The following is a 19,131-nucleotide window of genomic DNA, read 5'->3' as shown; positions in this document are numbered from 1 at the left end:
GCCCCCAGATGTTTCTGTCTTCCTGCCAGGCCTAGCATATTCTCTCTGGGATGCATTCCTTTGATTCTTAAAAGGGCACTGGTCTTCCAGAGTTCCTTATTAAAAAACACATTTCCTGGGGGAGTCAGGCCTGGGCCCTCTTTCTCCCCTGTCTTAGCTCAGATCTGACTTGAAGCAGTTGTGGTTCCCGATCTGCGTAGGGTCCTGGAGCCTTTGGGAAATCGGATGAAAGCTTTGGACTGGCTCTTTCCCACACTGCACACATGCATATGCACAAACACTGACTGTACTTCCAGGGGTCCCCTGAGGCGTAGATGGCCTGCACCTGGTTAAGGACCCCTTACCTAGTAGGAATTAAGCTCTGGGAAGTGCGTGGGGCTGAAGGGACCCCAGAGAGAGCCCAACCTGTCTCCTCTGCCGAGCGCCCCATCAGCACGGGCACCTAGCCTGGATCCCACGCAGCATCTGTCTTGGGGATCCTGCCGTATCAGGGAGGAGAGGCCCCCAAACAGGCAGGCCTGCTGCCCTGGGTGAGCCTCTGGGCTGCCTGATAATCTTCCACTCTGGCCTTGGGGCTGTTTGTGTTCCCTTAACTCGACTTCCCATCCAACCAGCCTAAATATGACCACCATTCTTTCCAGTCTGACAATCTAGCTCCCTCGATGTAATTCTAGAAACCTTCCACCCCTCCCCTAAATTCCAAGACTCCAAGCCCCGCCCATTCCTGCCTAGTTTAGAAAGGCCAAAAAGAGAGGGGGGTAATGCCTCGGTGCCCGCTCTGTGCCTGGCACCAGCCTGGGCATTTTGTGTGTGCTGTCACGTTTCTGCTCACTCCCGCAGCATGGGCGATTATCTCCCTGTGGCACAGAGAAGTGATGCCCCTAAGGTCACACAGCGACCAAGGGGCAGAACTGGGTTTCAAACTCAGATCTGGCAGCTTCTAAACCTGTGCTCCAGCCCTCCTGAGCCTGCATAGTCTGCACCTGCCCAGAGCCCAAAAATCACCATCTCCTGGGACCGCAGGGAGAGGGCCAGGTGGGAGGGCGGTACAGTGATGGGATACACCTGGCTGGGCACTGTGCCCCCCCCCCCATCTGGGCCTTGGTTTTGTGGTCTGTGTATGGGCAGGAGCGCCTCCCTCAGTGGGACACTGTGAGAATCCGTATGTAAAGCACTCAGTGCAATGACTGGTTCTAGAAAAGCCAGCCATATTTCTCCAGCTCAGTGGTGACTGTTTGACCTTAAACCCTGCGAGCCAGTGTCCCAGCTCCTAGGGTCTGTGGGAGAGGAGCATGCCAGGCCCATTGGGGGTTGTCAAAGTGCCCCTGGACAGGGCTCGTGGGACAGCAAAGGGGCAGCAGGGCTCCTGCCCACAGGACTCGGGGGTCGGCATCCTGCACCTGCAGCGCCAACACCGGGCAGAGCTGGGAGCTGGATCTCAGCCCTGCTTTGCAGCCCAGAGCACAGAATGCAGCTGGGCCGTTCAGCCAAGGAGGGGAACTCCTCCGGGTGGCCCTCCAGGACTTCCTGGCTGGTGGCTCCCTTCCCCAGGCTGGGCCCCCGCTCTGAGAGCTCCGGTGAGAGTACGCTCTCCTCTCCTCTGCAGAAGGGCTCAGAGCAGGCTCCTCATCCCCACACATCCGCCTCTCTAGCCAGCCAGCCATCGTCTGATGAGCCAGGGCTCCGGGCCGGGCACGAGGGAGGCGGGGAAACCGTTGTCCGCGTGGTGAGAGGGGCGCAGCGTGCAGCCTTGTGCCGGGGGTGCAGGGCGGTGAGCAGCAGAGCGAGGGTTGTGGTGGTCTCGTGATCTATCACGCGGAGAAACGCAGTGGGCAGCCTCGTTGTCCTGGCTGGAGGACTAATAACTCCATCCCTTCTGTGAGAGGCGCTGCCTGGAAGCGTTTATCTCAGTGGCATTCTGGTGGTTTTCAATGACTGGCCGAGCAGGGCATGAAGTTACATATAAAACTGAACTTTCTTGGAGCGGAGGAGTGACAATGGGAGCCTGAGGAAAGATCATCATGGCAGTGGTCAGGTCCTCGCCAGCCCCCACAGACTCCCGGGAGACCCACCTGCTAAATGGCAAAGGACCCGGCATCGGGGGAAGCACTGGCGGGGTCAGAAACGGGGTTAGTTCGTGGTGTGTGGTCTGGCAGGTGGGCTCTGGAGCCCAAACCCCAGGGTTCAAATCCCTTTCCCCCATTTACTAGGGGGTGATCTCGGGCAAGCTATTTAACCACTGTGTGCCTCGGTTTCTGCAACTAGGAGGTGGTTGGAGTATTTACATGTTACAGTAGATTTCATCATAAAAATAACAGTGCCCAGCCCCCACTGCTCACCTACAGGACGCTTGGCACCCACAGGTTCCATGTTTCGAAACTGCACACACGACGGCTGGTCAGAAACCTTCCCCAGGCCTGACCTGGCCTGTGGGGTTAACGTGAATGACTCCTCCAACGAGAAGCGGGTAAGCCTGCCAACCTCCACCCCCAGTCCCGGATGGGAGAGGACAGGGTGGAGCCAGCCTGGGGCGGCGGTCAGGACCTGGGGGCTGCCCTCTTCCCCCCACACCCCGGCTCGCCTGCGGTCCATGGGCTGCTTCACTGACCTTGTCTATCAACCTAGAGATGACATCCAGGAACTGCCTTATATGAAGACAGGGGCTTATGTGTATCAAATTTGTAAAATCTATAAAACTAAGAGAGGACATTCTTATGACAGGTGGCAGGATGGAGGTTCAATGATATGCTTTGGGCTGCAAATAGCAGAAATTTCTAAATGGTTGAGTAAGTAAATGTGGCTCACGTAACTGAGATGCAAACAGTGGGCTTCAGGATTCTTTGATGAAGCAGCACCAGAAAATCTCCAAGGACCAGATTATTGCCACCTCTCTTCCTGCTATTCCGGGGGCTTCTTCCTGAAGCTGTCACTCCTTCCACTTTAAGGTGACTGCCGTCAGCAGGCAGTCACCAATTGCAGCCATAGAATTTTCCACTACTGCTTGTCCAAGAGGAGGGGCAGCCTGGTTTCCTGTGGTTCTTTCCTAAGAGCAAGAAAGCTTCTTTCTCAAACCCACCCCCTAAGCCTGTCCTCACATCTCATTGGCCCAAACCTGCCCATCCCTGAACCAATCATTGGCAGAGGGCAGTAGTTCTCAAACTTTTGGGCCTCAGGACCCCTTTACACTCTTATGAATTACTGAAGACCCTAAAAAGCTTTAGTTTTTGTGATTTGTATCTATCAAAACCACACAATGAGAACCGCTGGTTTAGACTAATCAGCTGGGAAGAATGGAGTCTGGCGCCCTAACCACAATGTTCATGGCAGGATTAAAACTAGAAAATCCAAAACCTAAGATTTAACAAAGGGAAATGTAAAGTTCTGGACTTAACTCAGAAAATTAATTGTCCAAAAATGGTGGAAAGGAGACCTAGCTTGGCTTCAGCTCACATAAAACAACAACAGCAAAAACAACTCTAAGACTGGAACAGTTTCCAGACCACGTGGTTCACTGGTCCCTATATACTGGTTCACAAACTGGCACAAAATTTTGTTCTTTATTCTGAGATTTGAACCATCCTATTTCTTATCATTAAAATGTCTTCTTTTTGTCAACTGATGGTGAAGATATGCATTCACTGGTTTTGTTTGTTTCCTCTTTTCTTTTTTCAACGTCCTTTCTTGGCACACACCACTATACTATTGACAAACGCCAATAGTGGACTCAGATTGGCAGAAAGACCAAGCATAGATGCCACATGGGTAAATATTATAAAATGGGGTTTGCTTATCTAGAGCAGGGGTTGACAAACTACAGCCCTTGGGCCAAATGCGGGCCCACCACTTGTTTTTGTAAATAAAGTTTTATTGGAACACAGCCAAGCCATTTGCACCACAAGCCTTCTTTTGCATGACAAGGGCAGAGCTAAGTAGTGGCAAAAGAGACCAACCAAGAGGCACCCAAAGCATAAAACATTTACTGTCTGTCCCTTTAAAGAAAGTTTGCTGACAGCTGACGAAGAGGCTACAGAAAGCAGGTGTACAGTTAGGACACACAGCACAGAGAGGCAACAGTATCCCGCACAGTCGGCAGTGAGGCTTCTGGACCCCAAGGACTCTGGGGGTGGTGGGATTCACAGATGTTAGGAGCTGAGGGACGAGGGTCCCAGCAGGCCTCCTAGGAGAAGGGCTCTCTCTGGGTCAGGCCTTACAGATACAAGGCAGGAAGAGCTCTGCTTGGGAGCCAGGCTGCAGGTCACCTGGCAGACAATGACTACAGCCACAGGACGGTACAGAATACTGTGTCTAAACACTCCACGCCTGTCACCCTGCGCCTTGTCAGGCTCCTGCAGGCTGGTCTGGGCATCCCCAGGAGCGAGGCTGACACCCTCAGCTGTGGAGCTCAGCCTGTGCATGGCAAGATTAGAGGCTGACACATTGGCCCCCAATTTTTTGACATATCACAGAGCTTTGACGTCCCAAAGTCTATAGGGACCATTAATCTAAGGCAACCTACTGCCCTTCAAGGCCCTTCCCCTCATCCCTGAGAGGTGACTTCCGGCTTCTGGGAGAGTGGTTATGTCAGTGGGGAGGCTCAATGTCACATGGCAGCCATCTGTCAAAGGCCACCCTCCGTGGTCAGAACATTTTTGGTCACCCTGAGTCAACGTCTACCTCCTTTCTGGTAACTGTCCCCCACTGCAGTGCACGTGAGGTCTGGCCCTTCTGCATGTCAGTCACTCTAATACTTTTGTCCCCAAAGTTTGTTTTTCTCCCCTCCAAGTGTAACGTAATCGGTTTTCTTGGGCACTCTTCAGATGACACAATCACCCTCCTCCAGAAATGCTCCAGTTTATTAATGTGCCTCTTAAAATAACATGCCCAGACCTGGACAGAACACTCCAAACATTCCTACGTCGCCAGCTGCTCACAGCCCTCCATCAGTGTAACTGAGAATAGATCTAATTTTTAGCAGCTACATTATATCTCAGACTTCATACCATCTTATACCGGGACTCACTTTGAAGGGGGGTGGTGGAATGGGGAAAAATTACCATGCACTGAGCGTCTTCTAAGTGCCAGGCTTTGTCTAGATATTCCATTTGATACCTTATTTGTTCTTCCAACAAGCCTGCAAGATAGGTATTATTATCCCCATTTTGCAGATGAGGAGTCTGAGGCTCAGACAAGTTGAGTAATTTGCTCAAGGTCACACAGCTGGTGAGTAACAGTCCTGGGTTTGGAACCCTTATCTCCTGGCTTTGACGCCTGTGCTCTTTCTCTACAGTACACTGCGTGACATCATGGAGCTGGGGCCATTCTACCCTCAAGGTCATTTTCATATGAACAGCTGTCAGCCAGGTTTCCCTATACTATTCTTGTGCCTTTAAAAAAAATTAGTTACCCTTGTCTTTTGGTTATAAAATAGCACTTACCCATTGTAGAAAAGTTGGAAGTATAGAAAAATTACAAAAGAAAATAACCACTCTATTCATAAACCTATTATACAATGTAGAATTGACCATTATTAACATCTAACATATCTCCTAACAATCTTGTTTCTATGCGTGTATAAGATTGAACCACAGGAAATGACTGATATTCAATTATTTCTGATCTACAAAAAAGGGACAATTTCATGTAATTCAACCTAACACTTTTTTACATAAAGCTGGAGTCACGTTACACATGTAAAATTTCTATTCTGCCTTTTCATATAACAAGACATCATCAGTATGTCCTGACTTCTTTTAAACTCTTGGTAAACAATATTTTACTAGTGGTATAACATCAAAGCTATTTGCATTTAAAATAACTTGGTTAACTATTCTTCTTTTGTTGGACATTTGAGTTTTTTCATCACAAATAATTCTGTGATAAACATCTTTATATATACATATGCTTTTATATTTCTGATTGTTTCTTAGAATTAATTCCTGGAGGTAGAAGTGAGGTCAAAAGGAATGCATATTTCAAAGGTTCCTTTTTTTTTTTCAAGCCAGTCAAATTTAGCAGTGGGGGGTTGAATACCAATGTTAGTGACACTAATGTTAATCAGTTCTGATAACCCACTACCATCGGACCAGCCTCAAAGGTTCTTGATACATATTTCCATATTACTTTCCAGAAAGAGTAGAGCAATTTTCACTGCCACTAAACTCTTCAAAGAAAATTATTACTTTTAAATATTTGTTAATTTCATTGGTAAAGAATGATATAGCATTATTTTTAAAATTTTTATTTCCTTGATTCTTTTTAAGACTATTGTACTATTTATTTTTTGAACCTAAATGCAGGTTTGCAATCTCTATATTTCAGTTTAATTTTTTGCTCAATATTCTAGTCCACTGTGATCTTTTGGAACCAAAGATGAGCCGACAGAGTGAATTGGCTGCTGACAGTGAATGCCTGCTTGGCTACATTAACAGAAGTGCAGCAGGTAGAGCAGGGAGGTGATGGTCCCCTTCTATTTCTTCCGAATCAGAGCATACAACTGGAGCTTTTCAGCTGTGTGGTTCTGGGTGTCTTATTTAAAAAGGACATTAACAAACTGGAGCATATTAGTTGAGCAAAATGGTAAAAGACTGTGGAAAGAGGTTGAAGACAAAGGGCATGTTTAATGCTGAGACGATGAACCAGGGACAGACGGGCAGAGTAGCTGTATTAGAAAATGACAGGCCTCCGTGTGATCTTCATAACTTTTTTCTATAAAACAGGCCTACGTTTTATATTAATTCAGTTTATTTTAAGCAGCTCCAAAAGACAGAAAAGGGACGAATAGGTGCAAGTAATCAGTTCTAGCTTCACATAAGAAAAAAAATCTAATATTTTGTACTGTTGTACATGAAAGGACTTCCTCAAAAGGCGTGAGCACCTTGTCCCTAGAGGTGTGGGAGCAAAGGCTTGAATTCAGAATGTCGGGAAGGGGCCTTGTACGTGGGGTGGAAGTTTAAATTGGCATCAGATGATCCCCAAGAGCTTTTCCAAAGCCAAGATGTTATAAGTCTGTGAATTGGTGTCCTTGGGGCAGGAAGAGAATAGCAGGCAGCGTTGGTGGGGTTCAAGCTGCCTGCAGCAGGTGCACTGAGGCAGAGAAGGGCAGAGCCAGCCAGGTGGGCAGGTGGGGCTGACACGCACCTCTCTCTGCAGCACTCGTACCTGCTGAAGCTGAAGGTCATGTACACGGTGGGCTACAGCTCCTCCCTGGTGATGCTCCTGGTGGCCCTCAGCATCCTATGCGCCTTCCGGTGAGAACATGCTGACGCCTTCCATCCCCCCAGCCCTCTCCAGCCACAGACTTTTGGTCTCTTCTTAATTGCTCAGGACAGAAAGAGGAAAGTCTGGGTGAACTACCTTGTCACCTCTTGATCTAAAGGTTATCTGTGGGAAAACACTGAAGCTCCTGTAACCTCACTCATTTCTTTATTTGTTTAACATTTACTAAGCATTACTGCGAACTCGCTGCAGCCAGTTGCTTTACGTATACTATTTCTAATTTTCACACAGTGCTACGAGGTAGGTAACATTACCCCCATTTTCCAGGTACATTAGCCAGATTCTTGGTTGCCAGAGACAGAAATCCACCTCAAAACAGCTTAAGAAAAGCAAAGGTGACCTCATCTACATAAGTGACAAGTTCAGGGGCATCTGCTATGGGCATGGCTGCATCCAGGCGCTCAGAGGTATCAGCAGAAGTGGGTCTGTCTCTCTCCATTCCCTGCTCTGCATGGGCCTCATCCTCTGGCAGGCTTTCTGCAGGGGTGGCCGAGACGACCACCAGTAGCTGCAGGGGTATACGCTACCGGCTCGGCAACATCAAGTGCAAAGAGAGAGTGTCTCTTCTCCATTTGTTCCGGTGAAAGTCCTGGAAGTTCTCACAGGCCTGGCTTAGGTCAATTGCTCAACTCTGAGCCCACGACCATGGCCAGCGGTGGTGCGCTCTGATTGGCCAGGTCTGTCACAAGAGTGAGGAGGGGGAGCCGTTTCCACCCATGGCTGGAATGGGTTCCCGATCAGAAAGCCTATTTCTACCAGAAAAAGCAGAGCAAGTAACAGCCTTCTGGCCCCTACAGGAGAGGAGGAAGCCGAGGCTCTGGGAGGTGCACAGGCTCGCTCAATGTCGTATAGCCACTGCAGAGCTGGAGTCTGCTTTCCCCCTCGGCCGTGTTCTTTCTGTGCTGCTTGCCCCTCCCATTCTGGTTACCCGTCCTCCCCTCAAACACTTCTGTGAGTTGGAGACGGTGCTAGGTCCAGGCAGAACATAATGTTGCCCCAACAGTCCCAGCTTTTATTTATTTATTTTTTAACTGCAGCATGAGGCACCTGGGGGCCCAGATCCTCATTTGGGTTCTGTTCACAGACAGGTGTCACCTGGAAAGAGCTGATGTCCAGGGACTTGGTTTCCCCAGTGCACTGAGGGTGGGCAGGCTTGGCTGGGTCCCAGCCCCTCCCGCTCTGGCGCTATGGCCCTGCATTCTCTCCCTCCAGGAAGCTCCACTGCACGCGCAACTACATCCACATGCACCTGTTCGTGTCCTTCATCCTGCGTGCCCTGTCCAACTTCATCAAGGATGCCGTGCTCTTCTCTTCGGATGACGTCGCCCACTGTGATGCCCACAGGGTAACAAGCCTGGGTGCCCCACTGTGTGGCCAGACCTGCCTGCCTTCCACACCCTAGCTTTGGAGAGGGTAGTAGCCCAGTTATCCTTCCCCCAGGTCTGCTGAGGCTGCACTTAATGCCAAGGGTAAAGCGGCTGGGCCAGGAGGTTCAGGGAGCGCCCGTGGCCACACACGCACAATCTGGGTCGCGTATGACAGCAGTTTACTGGGGAGCTGTGGGGGTTGCTGCTCAACCACGTGTCCAGGAGTGAATTAGTGACTCTGGGAATTAGATACACAGTGAGACCCCTCTTTTCCCTGCTCCTGCCTGGCTGTAGACAAATGACCAAGTGCAGAGAGGTTGGGGTTGGTTGGAAAAAGAAAAGGGTGAGCATGTGCCTGTATGTCTGTATGCATGTGTTTGTAGGAAAACAATTGTGTTTCATTAAATCTAACCCCCTTCCTCCTTCCAAATGCCCAGATGACTCTTAATTCATCTCAGTCATCCCATGTGTCAGTTGGGAATTCCTTTGCTGCAAATAAAAGGAAACTGTACATTAGTGGCTTAAACAGATGGGGACTGTTTCCCACAAAAGCTGTCCACAGATGAAAAGCCAGAGGAGGCATAGTGGCTTCATGATGCTATGAAGGACACACTCTCTTTCCCTCTTTTTGCTCTGCCATCCTCAGTGTAGGCCTTTGAGCTCATGCTTCACACCACGTGGTTGCATTATGGCTGCTGCAACCTGTCTCATTGTCCGTGTTCCAGGCAAGAAGAAAGAAGGTCAAAGATGAAGGATTTTTTCCTTTTGGGTGGCTTTGCCTTTCTATTTGGGAAAGGATGCCCTCCCCGGAGACTCCTACCTACATCTCATTGGCTAGAATTATGTCATGTGACCACACTTAATTGCAAAGGAAGCTGGGAGATGGCGATTTTACTATCACAGTCCTCATAGTAGAGGCAAGCACGGGAGAAAGAGATTGAAAATTGAGATTGGTTCAGCCAACCTGCCTGCCACTTCCCACCACTCACACCAGTTTGTGTTGTTTCTAGTTTGTGTGTGTGTGTGTGTGTGTGTGTGTGTGTGTGCGCGTGGTTTCTGACTCAGACTGAGAAATCCCTCAAGTAGGATCCAGGTCTCTCAAGGAGATCTCCAGGATGAAAGGAGAGCACTCAACTGGGAGTCAGGAGCCTTAGATTCTGGCCCTACCCTATCCCTGACCAGCAGTGCGCAAGTCCAGCAGTGCCCAATAGGGAATCCTCTTGGGTTTCACCAAACATCAGACTCGCAAGCTGACCATGGGCCTTGCTGGGAATCGGAGCCTCTGGGAAGCTGTAGGGCAAGAAGCACAGTGGCCTGCTGGGCAGCACTGGGTGCTCCTCCTCAGGCCTGTCCTCGCACAGTCCATGCAGCAGCCCTAGGGCCATCCCAGGAGCCGTCCTCTCCTCAGGGGACAGCTCAGTGTGAGGAAGGCAGACTCACCACAGCACAAGTACAGGAGCCACGCTGGCGTGGAGGCCTCATGCCCCACAATCTCGTGGGCATAGCTTCCAGGGACCCCTGCAGGGGACATGCCTGTTGAAAGAGTCACTGCACTGGGGAAACTCAACATTATAGCAACCCTTGGGGACATCTGGAGGTCTCTAATCCTCATGCAATGTACCAGTCAGGGGCCATTTTTACCATAATTGCCTCCTAGCATAATTGGCACATCGTTTCATTATCTGTTTCCAAGGAAACTGAGCTTGGAAAGGTTTTGTTAACCCTTTGCTCAGAAACCCCTTCCCTCTCTAGGCCTCAGTTTCCTCATCTGAAAAATGAGGGGTGTAGGCAGTATCTGACACAGTTCCTCATCTAGCCTGGCAGCCAGCTCCCGAATTCAAACTCATTTTCTGCTCCTGCAATGGCTCGTTGACCATCTTGGCTGAACCCACTGGGCCTGTGGACTTCCACTCTCTAGAGAATTCTGTGGGCCTGGTATGCTGATGGGGGAAGGCCACAGGAGATGGCCTTGAACCCCAGAGGCTCACTCTGTGGCCTGGCTCCTCTCCCCAGAACACCCTGTTGCTTTCTTTGGGGCTGGGCACTAGGGGGAAGGCCAGTCACCCAGCCTGGGCTCACCTGCCTCTCTCTGTCCAGGTGGGCTGCAAGCTGGTCATGGTCTTCTTCCAGTACTGCATCATGGCCAACTACGCCTGGCTGCTGGTGGAAGGCCTCTACCTTCACACACTCCTTATCATCTCCTTCTTCTCAGAAAGGAAGTACCTCCAGGGATTTGTCGCCCTCGGGTGGGGTAGGTTTCTCCATGGATATGGAACCTGGGTTGTTTGTGGGAAGGGGCAGCAAGTTGAGAGTCAGAAAGATTTGGCTGCTAGTTCCCGCTCCACAGTTAACTAACTTGTGTAATATTAGGCAAGTTGCTTGATGATTAACCCTCTGGTCTCAGTTTATTTATCTGTCAAATGGGAAATAATAGCTAAAATGTAGCCCCAATTCCTGGCATCCAAAGCCTTTCACAATTTGGTACCACCCAACACTGTTGCCTCATCGTCCTGAGACAGACATTCCTATGTCCTCTTTCTTGCTTCCTTTCCGTAGCAGGATGCTTTTGACTGCTGGTGTCAGAAAATTGGGCTGAGACAGGCTTTAAACATAAAAGAAATTAATTGGTGCATGTAACTGAGAAGTCCAGGGATTGTCAACTTCAGGCAGCACTGAATCCAACAGCTTAACAATGTTTCTTTCTGTCTCCACTTTGGCTTTTGTAACATCAGCTTTGCTGTTAGGCTGGTGCTCCCAGCCTAACTGCCAGCAGCTTCTGCTACTGGCTTCCTTGCTGCTGAGCTCCAGTAGAGGAAGGAAGAGACTGTGTTCCAGCGTTCTGAGCAAACATTCTGAGGTTCACTCTGATTGGACTGCTTAAACTCATACACATCCTTGAACCAATCACGGTGGCCTAGGAGTAAAAAATATGCTGATTGGATTAAGCTATTCAAACCGCATGGCTTTTCAAGGAGAATTCAGAACTCAGTTTCCAGGAAAGAGGGGAAATGACGGTAAGACGGCCAACTGCAGGCCCCCAATCCATCTCTTCCTTTCCTTTCTGGTCACTGAAGATGATAACAACCCCCCTTTCCTGAGCGCTTACTGTGTGCTGGGCACTGGGTTCCATACTTCACACATATCATTTAATCATCACAACAGCCTCCAGAGGCCTCTCAGAGACCTCGGCTCAGAGATGTGACAGAACATGCTCAACTCACACCGTAGACAAGGGCAGACCCAGGACTCAAACCAAGGCCTGTCTGTTTCCAAAGCCCATTAACTTTTATCCTGCCATTAACAAACAGCCATCCACCCAGCCACCCACCCATCCACCCATTCCTCCATCCATCCATCCATTGTTCATCTGATAAACAAATGTAAGTTACCCACTGGTTCTACACAGAGAGCTAGGTTCCTATGAGTAACTCACAGGCTTACAGTGATAGTCATGTGCCAGCCATTAGCTTCCTTTAGTTTCTTCTTGGTGCCTTTAATTAAGAGGTGTCCCTGCCAGGATGCCCTCCACTGCCTTTTCTGCTTGTCTAAATCCTTACGTGCAAGGGCCCTGTCTCCTCATCAGGGAAGCTGCCAGAGCTGGCAGAGCTTACTGAGACCCCCTGCTTCTGGATCTTGGCAGCCTGGTTAGCACATGACCTTCAGCCAGGAGGAGCTTGTAGGGTTGTGCAGATGTTTGCAGAGGCCAGCAGTCCCAGAGCACCCAAGGACCAGGGACTTGCCTTATACAACTGACTCTGCCAGAACAAGTACTCAGTTTGGAGCCCAACTCACTGAACTTTAAATCTCAGATCTACCAGGATTTAGCTGTATAAACATGGACAGTTTCCCCACCTATAATATCAGGATTGTAATTGATTTAACATTCTTTGAGCACTTCTCTGTATTCAGAGATTATTCTCTCTCTCTATATATATATACCAGTTCCATTACCTAAAGAATTTGTAGTCTAATGGGGAGATAAAATTGCACTTTGAGAATATCTCTGCCACAGGTTTTTAAGAGGTTGGAATGAAATAATGAGAGCCTTCCTTTCTTTCTCAAATATTTACTGAGCCTCTACTATATGCCAGGCCCTGTGCTGGGTGCTGAGGATTGAGTAGCACATAAAGCAGCAGTGATTCCTTTCCTCCTGGCCTTTCTGCCTGCCAGGCCCCAAAGAGACCCTGAAAGAGCCCTGGGAGGCCTGAGGCCCCTCCAGCCATCCTGAGAAGCCTTTCTCATGCAAAGGTGATGGTCCCAGCCTCAATTTGTATTAGGTTGCCTAAATGGGTACATATCCATTGTAAAACTTTGCAAAAATAATTGCTTTTTAAGTAGAAAAAAAAAATTACTCTAGTCCCATATAGTGAACTTTTTCTGGGATTTCTTTCCAGGCTTTGTGTCTACCCACAGTTTTTCCCCATATAGTTGTGGTTATTCCGTGTGTAGAATTTGGAATTTTGCTTCTTTCCATTAACACATAAGCGTGTTCTGTATTATTTCAAATCTTTCACATTTTTAATCACCATGTAGATATATTTAACCAGATACCTATTGTTTCGACATTTAGATTGTTTCCAATTTTTCACTTTTATAAATAGCACGGTGATGAGTACTTTTATGGGCAAAGGTTTTTCTGTATGTAATACAGAATCCCAGAATTCAGATTACTGAATCAAAAGGAGTGAACTCTTTCAAGACTTTTGATGCTTATCCAAAGCTTTTGCTTTATGCCCAGAAAAGAATGATAGCTCTGGCTTGTACAGGGGATTAACCAGGTTCCCCCTCAGCGAGTGAACTTGGACGGGTGTTTCTGACCACTTTGCATCTTGCTGGGCCCCATGCCCAGAGTCCCTGAGTCAGTGGGTCTAGGGGGGGCCCTAGACTCTGCATTTCTAACAAGTTCCCAGGTGATGCTGGTCCAGGGATCACACTGAGAACCACCGACTTAAAACATTATCAGTTTTTCAAACTTTCCAGCCAAGTTGCCAGTACAGATGGAAGGCAATGAACAGGTGCCCCTCAAAATCCATGTTCTTTTCCCAAAGCACCCAGAATTGAGGCAAGACATTTTTTAAATTGTTATTTTTACAGAGTCATATTTGTAGTTGGTTTAAAGAATTAAATAGGACTATAAGGTTTATAAGGAACATAAGCAGCTCCTGCCTCCACTGCTGTTTCTGAGCTCTGCTCCCCGGGGGTCAGGCCCTGCAACTCTTGTAGCTGCTCCTCCTAAGCCCACTCATGTATTTCTAAACAATATACTTCTATTCCTTGATGTGTCTGTTTGAAGCATTAGTTGTTGGCTCTTTATGATGGAAAATAAGGATATAAAATTTTTCATCCACTATTTCTGGTTTCCAGTACAGTTTCTCACAATTTTTGGTGAAATCATATTTAGTGTATACATTATTATATCTATGTAAATATTGCTTACTACTGAGCCAAGTGGCATATAATGATTTTACATCCAATCTTATTTAACTATTCATTTTTCCTGGAATCATTTTTCATTTATTTATTGTTTTATATATATTGCTCTCATTCACTCTCCTGAGTTCTCTGGAAAACCCACCAGTGCTATTTTCCAAATCATCAAATGCAGTACGAAATCTGTCAGTTCCTATTAGTTTCTTCCTTTCCTGCTGTATTAGTTTCCTAACGCTGCCTTAACAAATTGCCACAAACTTGGCTTAAAACAACAGAAGTGTATTTTCCTACGGTTCTGGAGGCCAGAAGTCTGAAATCAAGGGGTTGACAGGGTTGGATCCTTCTGGAGGCCTTGGAGGAGAACCTGTTCCCTGTCAGTCTCCCAGTTTCTGCTGGTGGCTGGCAGTGCTTGGCATTTCTCAGCTTGTAGCCACATCACTCCCATTTCTGCCTGTGTCTTTACTTGGACTCCTTCGTCTGTGTCTCCTGGCCCAGTCTATTATGGTCTTCTTATAAGGATGCCAGCTGTTTTTGGAGTAAGGACCCCCCCAATCCAGTGTGGCTTCATCTTAACAATTAGATCTGCAAAAACCTATTCTGAGGTTCTGGGTAGACATGAATTTGCAGGGCTACACTATTCAACCTATTATATCTGCCAGTGTTCTTTCTAGAGCTTTCTATCTTCTTGTTTGATTTGGGCTAGTTGTTCTCTATACTTGTTCAGCTCCCTTCATGCTGAGAATTCCTTTCACTTTCTTTTGCAAATCCTGTTTCCTTTCTTTCTTGTCTCCTTCTCTTTGGTTTACTCTCTAGTTGTGTTGGAGCACATCCTCCAGTATCTGTCTAACAAAGAGTACCTGGAAGGAATGTTTTTTGTATTGCATATCTGAAAATCTCTTTGTTCAACTTTCACACCTAATTTGTTGTTTTGTTGGCTATAGAACAGGTTGAAAAATCATTTTCCCCCAGAATTTTGACGGTCTTGTGTTTTGGCATCTGGTGTTATGGGGAGCGTCATGCCATTTTGCTTCCTGAACCTCTTTACTCACTTCTCTCTACATAAGCTGCAAGACCTTCTCTCTGTATTTTGAAATGTAATATGGATGTGCTCTGATGCAGGTCTCTTTTCATCCATTTTGCTGGCACATGGTGGCCTTTTGATCTGGAAACTCAGGTCCTTCATTTCTTGAAAATGTTCTTACATTATATATTTGATCATTTCTTTCCCTCTGGTTTCTAAACTCTTTTCTGAAACTCCTTTTATTCAGATGGGGCACATCATGAAATCAACCTCTCATTTTCTGATTTCTTTTCTCCTGCTTTTTAGTCCACTGTCTTTTGTTCTGCTTCTAGTCTTTATCTTCTAACCCATCTATTGCATTTTGAATTTTGGTTATCATATATTCAATTTCTAAGCCCTCTTTCTTGTCCTCTGAATGCTCCCTGTTGACAACATCCTGTTGTGTCTTATAGATGCAATCTCTTCTCTTATCTGTCTGATGATATTCCTTAGGGTTGTTTTGCTCAAGTCCCTTCTGCTCCCTGTATGGTCTGTTTCCTCTAAGTTCCTTTTCTCTGATTGTTTTGGTTTTTGTCTTTTATGTAATAAGATGTCAGTGACCTCGGCTGTCTGTTCCTATTTAAGAATGAATCACATCAGAGCCAACTGCAGGCTTGGGGGAGGGGGAGCTTTTCGCTCTTGAGAGAGACTGAGGTGGAAGTGGCCACTGTGTTGAGGGTGTCCCCAGCACTGCTATCTATAGGCCCTTTGTCCCAGCCTGCTCATTTCCTCTAGGAAGGAATCCTTAGTCTGCTGCCTGGGTGGGGGGCGGGTAGAAAGCTGGCTGCTAGAGGTCTGAAAACTAAGTGGCCCAAGAACCCGGCTTTTACCATTCAGCCTATAGATGAATATGTCCATTAAAAGTGCGATCTGAACCACACATATAGCTTTAAATTTTCCATTAATAGTAGCCACAGTAAACACAGTAAAGAAACCCAGGTGATATTGGTTGCAATAATGTATTCAATTTAACCCAGCATAACCCAAATAGTACTACTTCTCTGTGTAATTAATATGAAAGTTATTAGTGACATATTCTATATTTTTTTATTCGTACTAAGTGTTCAAAATCTGGCATGTAGCTTCCACTCACAGCGAAGTTCAGTTGGGACCAGCCAGTGGCGAGTGGTCCCCATGCTGGGCGGCACAGGTGGAGACCATCACTTCATTCTCCTGTTCAGCAAAGCGCCCCTCCCGCCCTCTGCTGGCTGGAGCCCCAGGTCTCCTGGGCTCAGTTTCTCCAGAGAATAAGCCGTCAGGGATTCACATGTAACTGTTTGGCCTCGTGTTGGCCACCTGGGGTGGTTACCTGTGTTATATCCAGACCTCCAAACCACCCTGCTGTGCAAGCCCTACCCCCGCTCTCGCAGCATTGCCCCAGGCACACTTCAGTGTCAGCTTTCTACCCCCCCACCACGTGCTCTGCCGGCTTTCCTTGTTCCTAAATGTGTTGACATCTCTGTCCACTCTGCCCTTCCTTCCCAGTCTTTGTGCTTATGGGCTTGTACCATTTCCATTTCCTTACTATTATTTTGGAGGGGCTTCAGGGGCAAATAGAGATAAATGTATAAGTTCAGTTTGCTGTGTCTAGCCAGCAGTCAGGAAATGTATTTTGTCTTCTAAATTCTCATGTACTTTCTCTTCTCTAGTCCAAAGTGTATTTTTGTTTAATATGATAGTGACAGCTTACGTTACCAGTTAAATGGCCAAGCTTTTTACAAACCAATATTTGTGTAATATTTATGCTTCTACCACGACCTGTGTTCACCCCCCACACTGCCCGCACCATCAGGCAGATCCTAGCTCATGAAGAAGCTCCACCAGCTGCCTCCACGGGCTCCACGAGCCTGCCCAGGGGTCCCAGTCCCCTCCTCTGCTGAGGTCCCCTGGAGTCTGGCCCAGGCTCCCAGGAGACCTCAAACCCCAAGTGGCCTTTGGGATCCGTCCGATCCTGCCTCAGTTCCCAGGACATACCTGACACTCTTGAAGCATGTGACTACACATTTACATAGGGTGGCAAAGGAGTTTCCATGGAAACCAAATCTTGACTGCTGCTCAGTACCCGGACAGGGTAACCGATCATTTTGCTTCTCATCCATGTGTTGGAAACTGAGTCCTCTCTCCTTTGCCCTTCCCTTTATTTTTAATCCTCAGGTTCTCCAGCCATTTTTGTTGCTTCGTGGGCTATCACCAGGCTCCTTCTGGAAGATGTTGGGTAAGCTATCGGAAGGAGAGGTAATAAGAGCGTATTTGCCCAGTTTTTCAAACGGCATAGATACTTCTTTGGAGCTACGTGGGAAAGGCCTGTTTTTCACATTAGGGGCCACAGAAGAGCTCTCTGGAGTAACGCCCATCGCTCCCCGGGCATGAGTTTCCAGACGGGCTGCCCTCTCGGCCTTGGCCACGCCTGCACCCTCCGGGGCCTCCCAGTCTTCTTGCCCACCTGCCAGCTCTGTGCACAGGTCAGGCGCCACACGAGAGCCATCAGTCAGGTGTTGCTCTGCAGAGAAGGCTCACGCAGCTTTTCCCTCCTCCTGGGATCTCCCTCCTAGACGCCTCCCCAGCCCCGGGTGCTTAAGAGCCCTGCAGAGCCAGGATCTAAAGAAGTCAGGCTCTGAGGGTGGAGGTAAGCCCCAGGGACTCACCTGGAAGTAGGCACGTGGGTGGCAGGTTTGACAGAGCTGGGAAAGAAGTCAGGCAGCCTGATGCGGTGGGAGTCGGTCTCTCAGGGGCATAAACACACAGCCAGGCAAAGGAGTGGACTAGGTCAGGTGAGGTGTCTAAGTCTCTTATAGTCCAAATTCAGCCCCAAATAATTGCTTCAATATAAATTTTTTTAATTGGATAAATTGACTTTTTTAAAAAAAAAACCTCTATATTTGGACTCTCTAGAAAACAATGGAAAGGTCTGTCAACATTTCCCACTTTTCCTTGTAGCAAAAATCAGCAGAGCTGAGGCTGCCTTGAACCCCAGTTTGCCAAGTACCCCCCACCCCTGACATGCCCCGACCCTGAGGTCCCATGCAGCCACTTCGCTCACTGATGTCATCGGCCTGGCCTCTGTGAGCAGCTGACTTGTCGTTGTGCCCCCCAGTGAATTCCGCCGAGCTAGCTTTGGGATCTGGGGTCTCACAGACACGCACAGAGACAGGTGGCCACTCCCTTGGGCCCCACAGTACTCCTGGGTGGCAGGAAAGGGGCAGGTTCTAACGGTGCTGGGCACAGCACCGCAGCAGCGCAGGGCCACAGGCCTGGGTCCTTCATACCAAGGGCCACCTCAGGGAACGATTTCCTGCTGGCCAGCCCAGCCTCCACTCCTAACCATGCCTGGCTGTCCCTCCCACAGGTGCTGGGACATCAACGCCAATGCGTCTATCTGGTGGGTCATTCGAGGGCCTGTGATCCTGTCCATCCTGGTGAGTGGCCATCCTCCCCTGAGCCGGGGGTCAGCAGGAACGACGGGAACTGGCCTGCAGGGGCAGAGGGCAGGCAGACAGGGCTCCCTCCAGGTGCCAGGAGGTTGGCAAGCGGTGGGTGGGAGTGGGGAGGGGGTGGGCTAGAGGCAAGAGTTTGCAGACCTCGCTCTTTTCCAGGAGCAGCAGCTGAAGTGTGGTGAGCAGAGCTCCTTGTCCTAAACCGGTTGCCTCCACCGGCCCGAAATTCCACCCTCACTGGTTCAGACCTGTGGGTCTTGGTCATTTTCCTAGGCATTCTCTGGTTACCCTGGGATGAGTCGCTGAGCAGGGATCACAGGAGAAGGCCAGGTGCAGCTGGGGAAAGCTGAGTGAGGCCTGGCCTTGGGACTTGGCAGTCTGGCGCAGGCCCAGAGTAGTGGCCCCAGGGCAGAAGTGCAGCCCGTGTGCATCACCCGGGAGCTCTTTAAAAATACGGATAGCCAGACATTTGGCCGTCATTGTGCTGGGGAGGGGGCGGGGCACCGGACTTATTTTTAAGTGCCCAGGTGATTCTGCTCTGCACCAGGGTTGACAGCCCTGTAGC

The 19,131-nt window shown here is 48.6% G+C and overlaps 1 protein-coding gene across 3 annotated transcripts in view; it reads left to right on the top strand.

Annotated features, from left to right (window-relative positions):
• SCTR (secretin receptor) overlaps nucleotides 1-19,131 on the top strand; it is a 75,569-nt gene that overhangs the window by 44,522 nt on the left and 11,916 nt on the right. For all 3 annotated transcript variants that reach the window (XM_045559145.1, XM_045559146.1, XM_045559147.1), the window contains 6 exons: nucleotides 2,364-2,467; nucleotides 7,150-7,247; nucleotides 8,488-8,620; nucleotides 10,740-10,893; nucleotides 17,287-17,347; nucleotides 18,479-18,548. In XM_045559145.1, coding sequence (XP_045415101.1) covers nucleotides 2,364-2,467; nucleotides 7,150-7,247; nucleotides 8,488-8,620; nucleotides 10,740-10,893; nucleotides 17,287-17,347; nucleotides 18,479-18,548 — 620 coding nt within the window. The remainder of the gene's footprint in view (nucleotides 1-2,363; nucleotides 2,468-7,149; nucleotides 7,248-8,487; nucleotides 8,621-10,739; nucleotides 10,894-17,286; nucleotides 17,348-18,478; nucleotides 18,549-19,131) is intronic.

The sequence above is a fragment of the Lemur catta genome, chromosome 8 (genome assembly GCF_020740605.2).
Source record: "Lemur catta isolate mLemCat1 chromosome 8, mLemCat1.pri, whole genome shotgun sequence".
In the NCBI taxonomy this organism is placed as follows: domain Eukaryota; kingdom Metazoa; phylum Chordata; class Mammalia; order Primates; family Lemuridae; genus Lemur; species Lemur catta.
The sequence above is the reverse complement of the archived record's forward strand: the minus strand, read 5'-3'. Positions and strand labels throughout refer to the sequence as shown.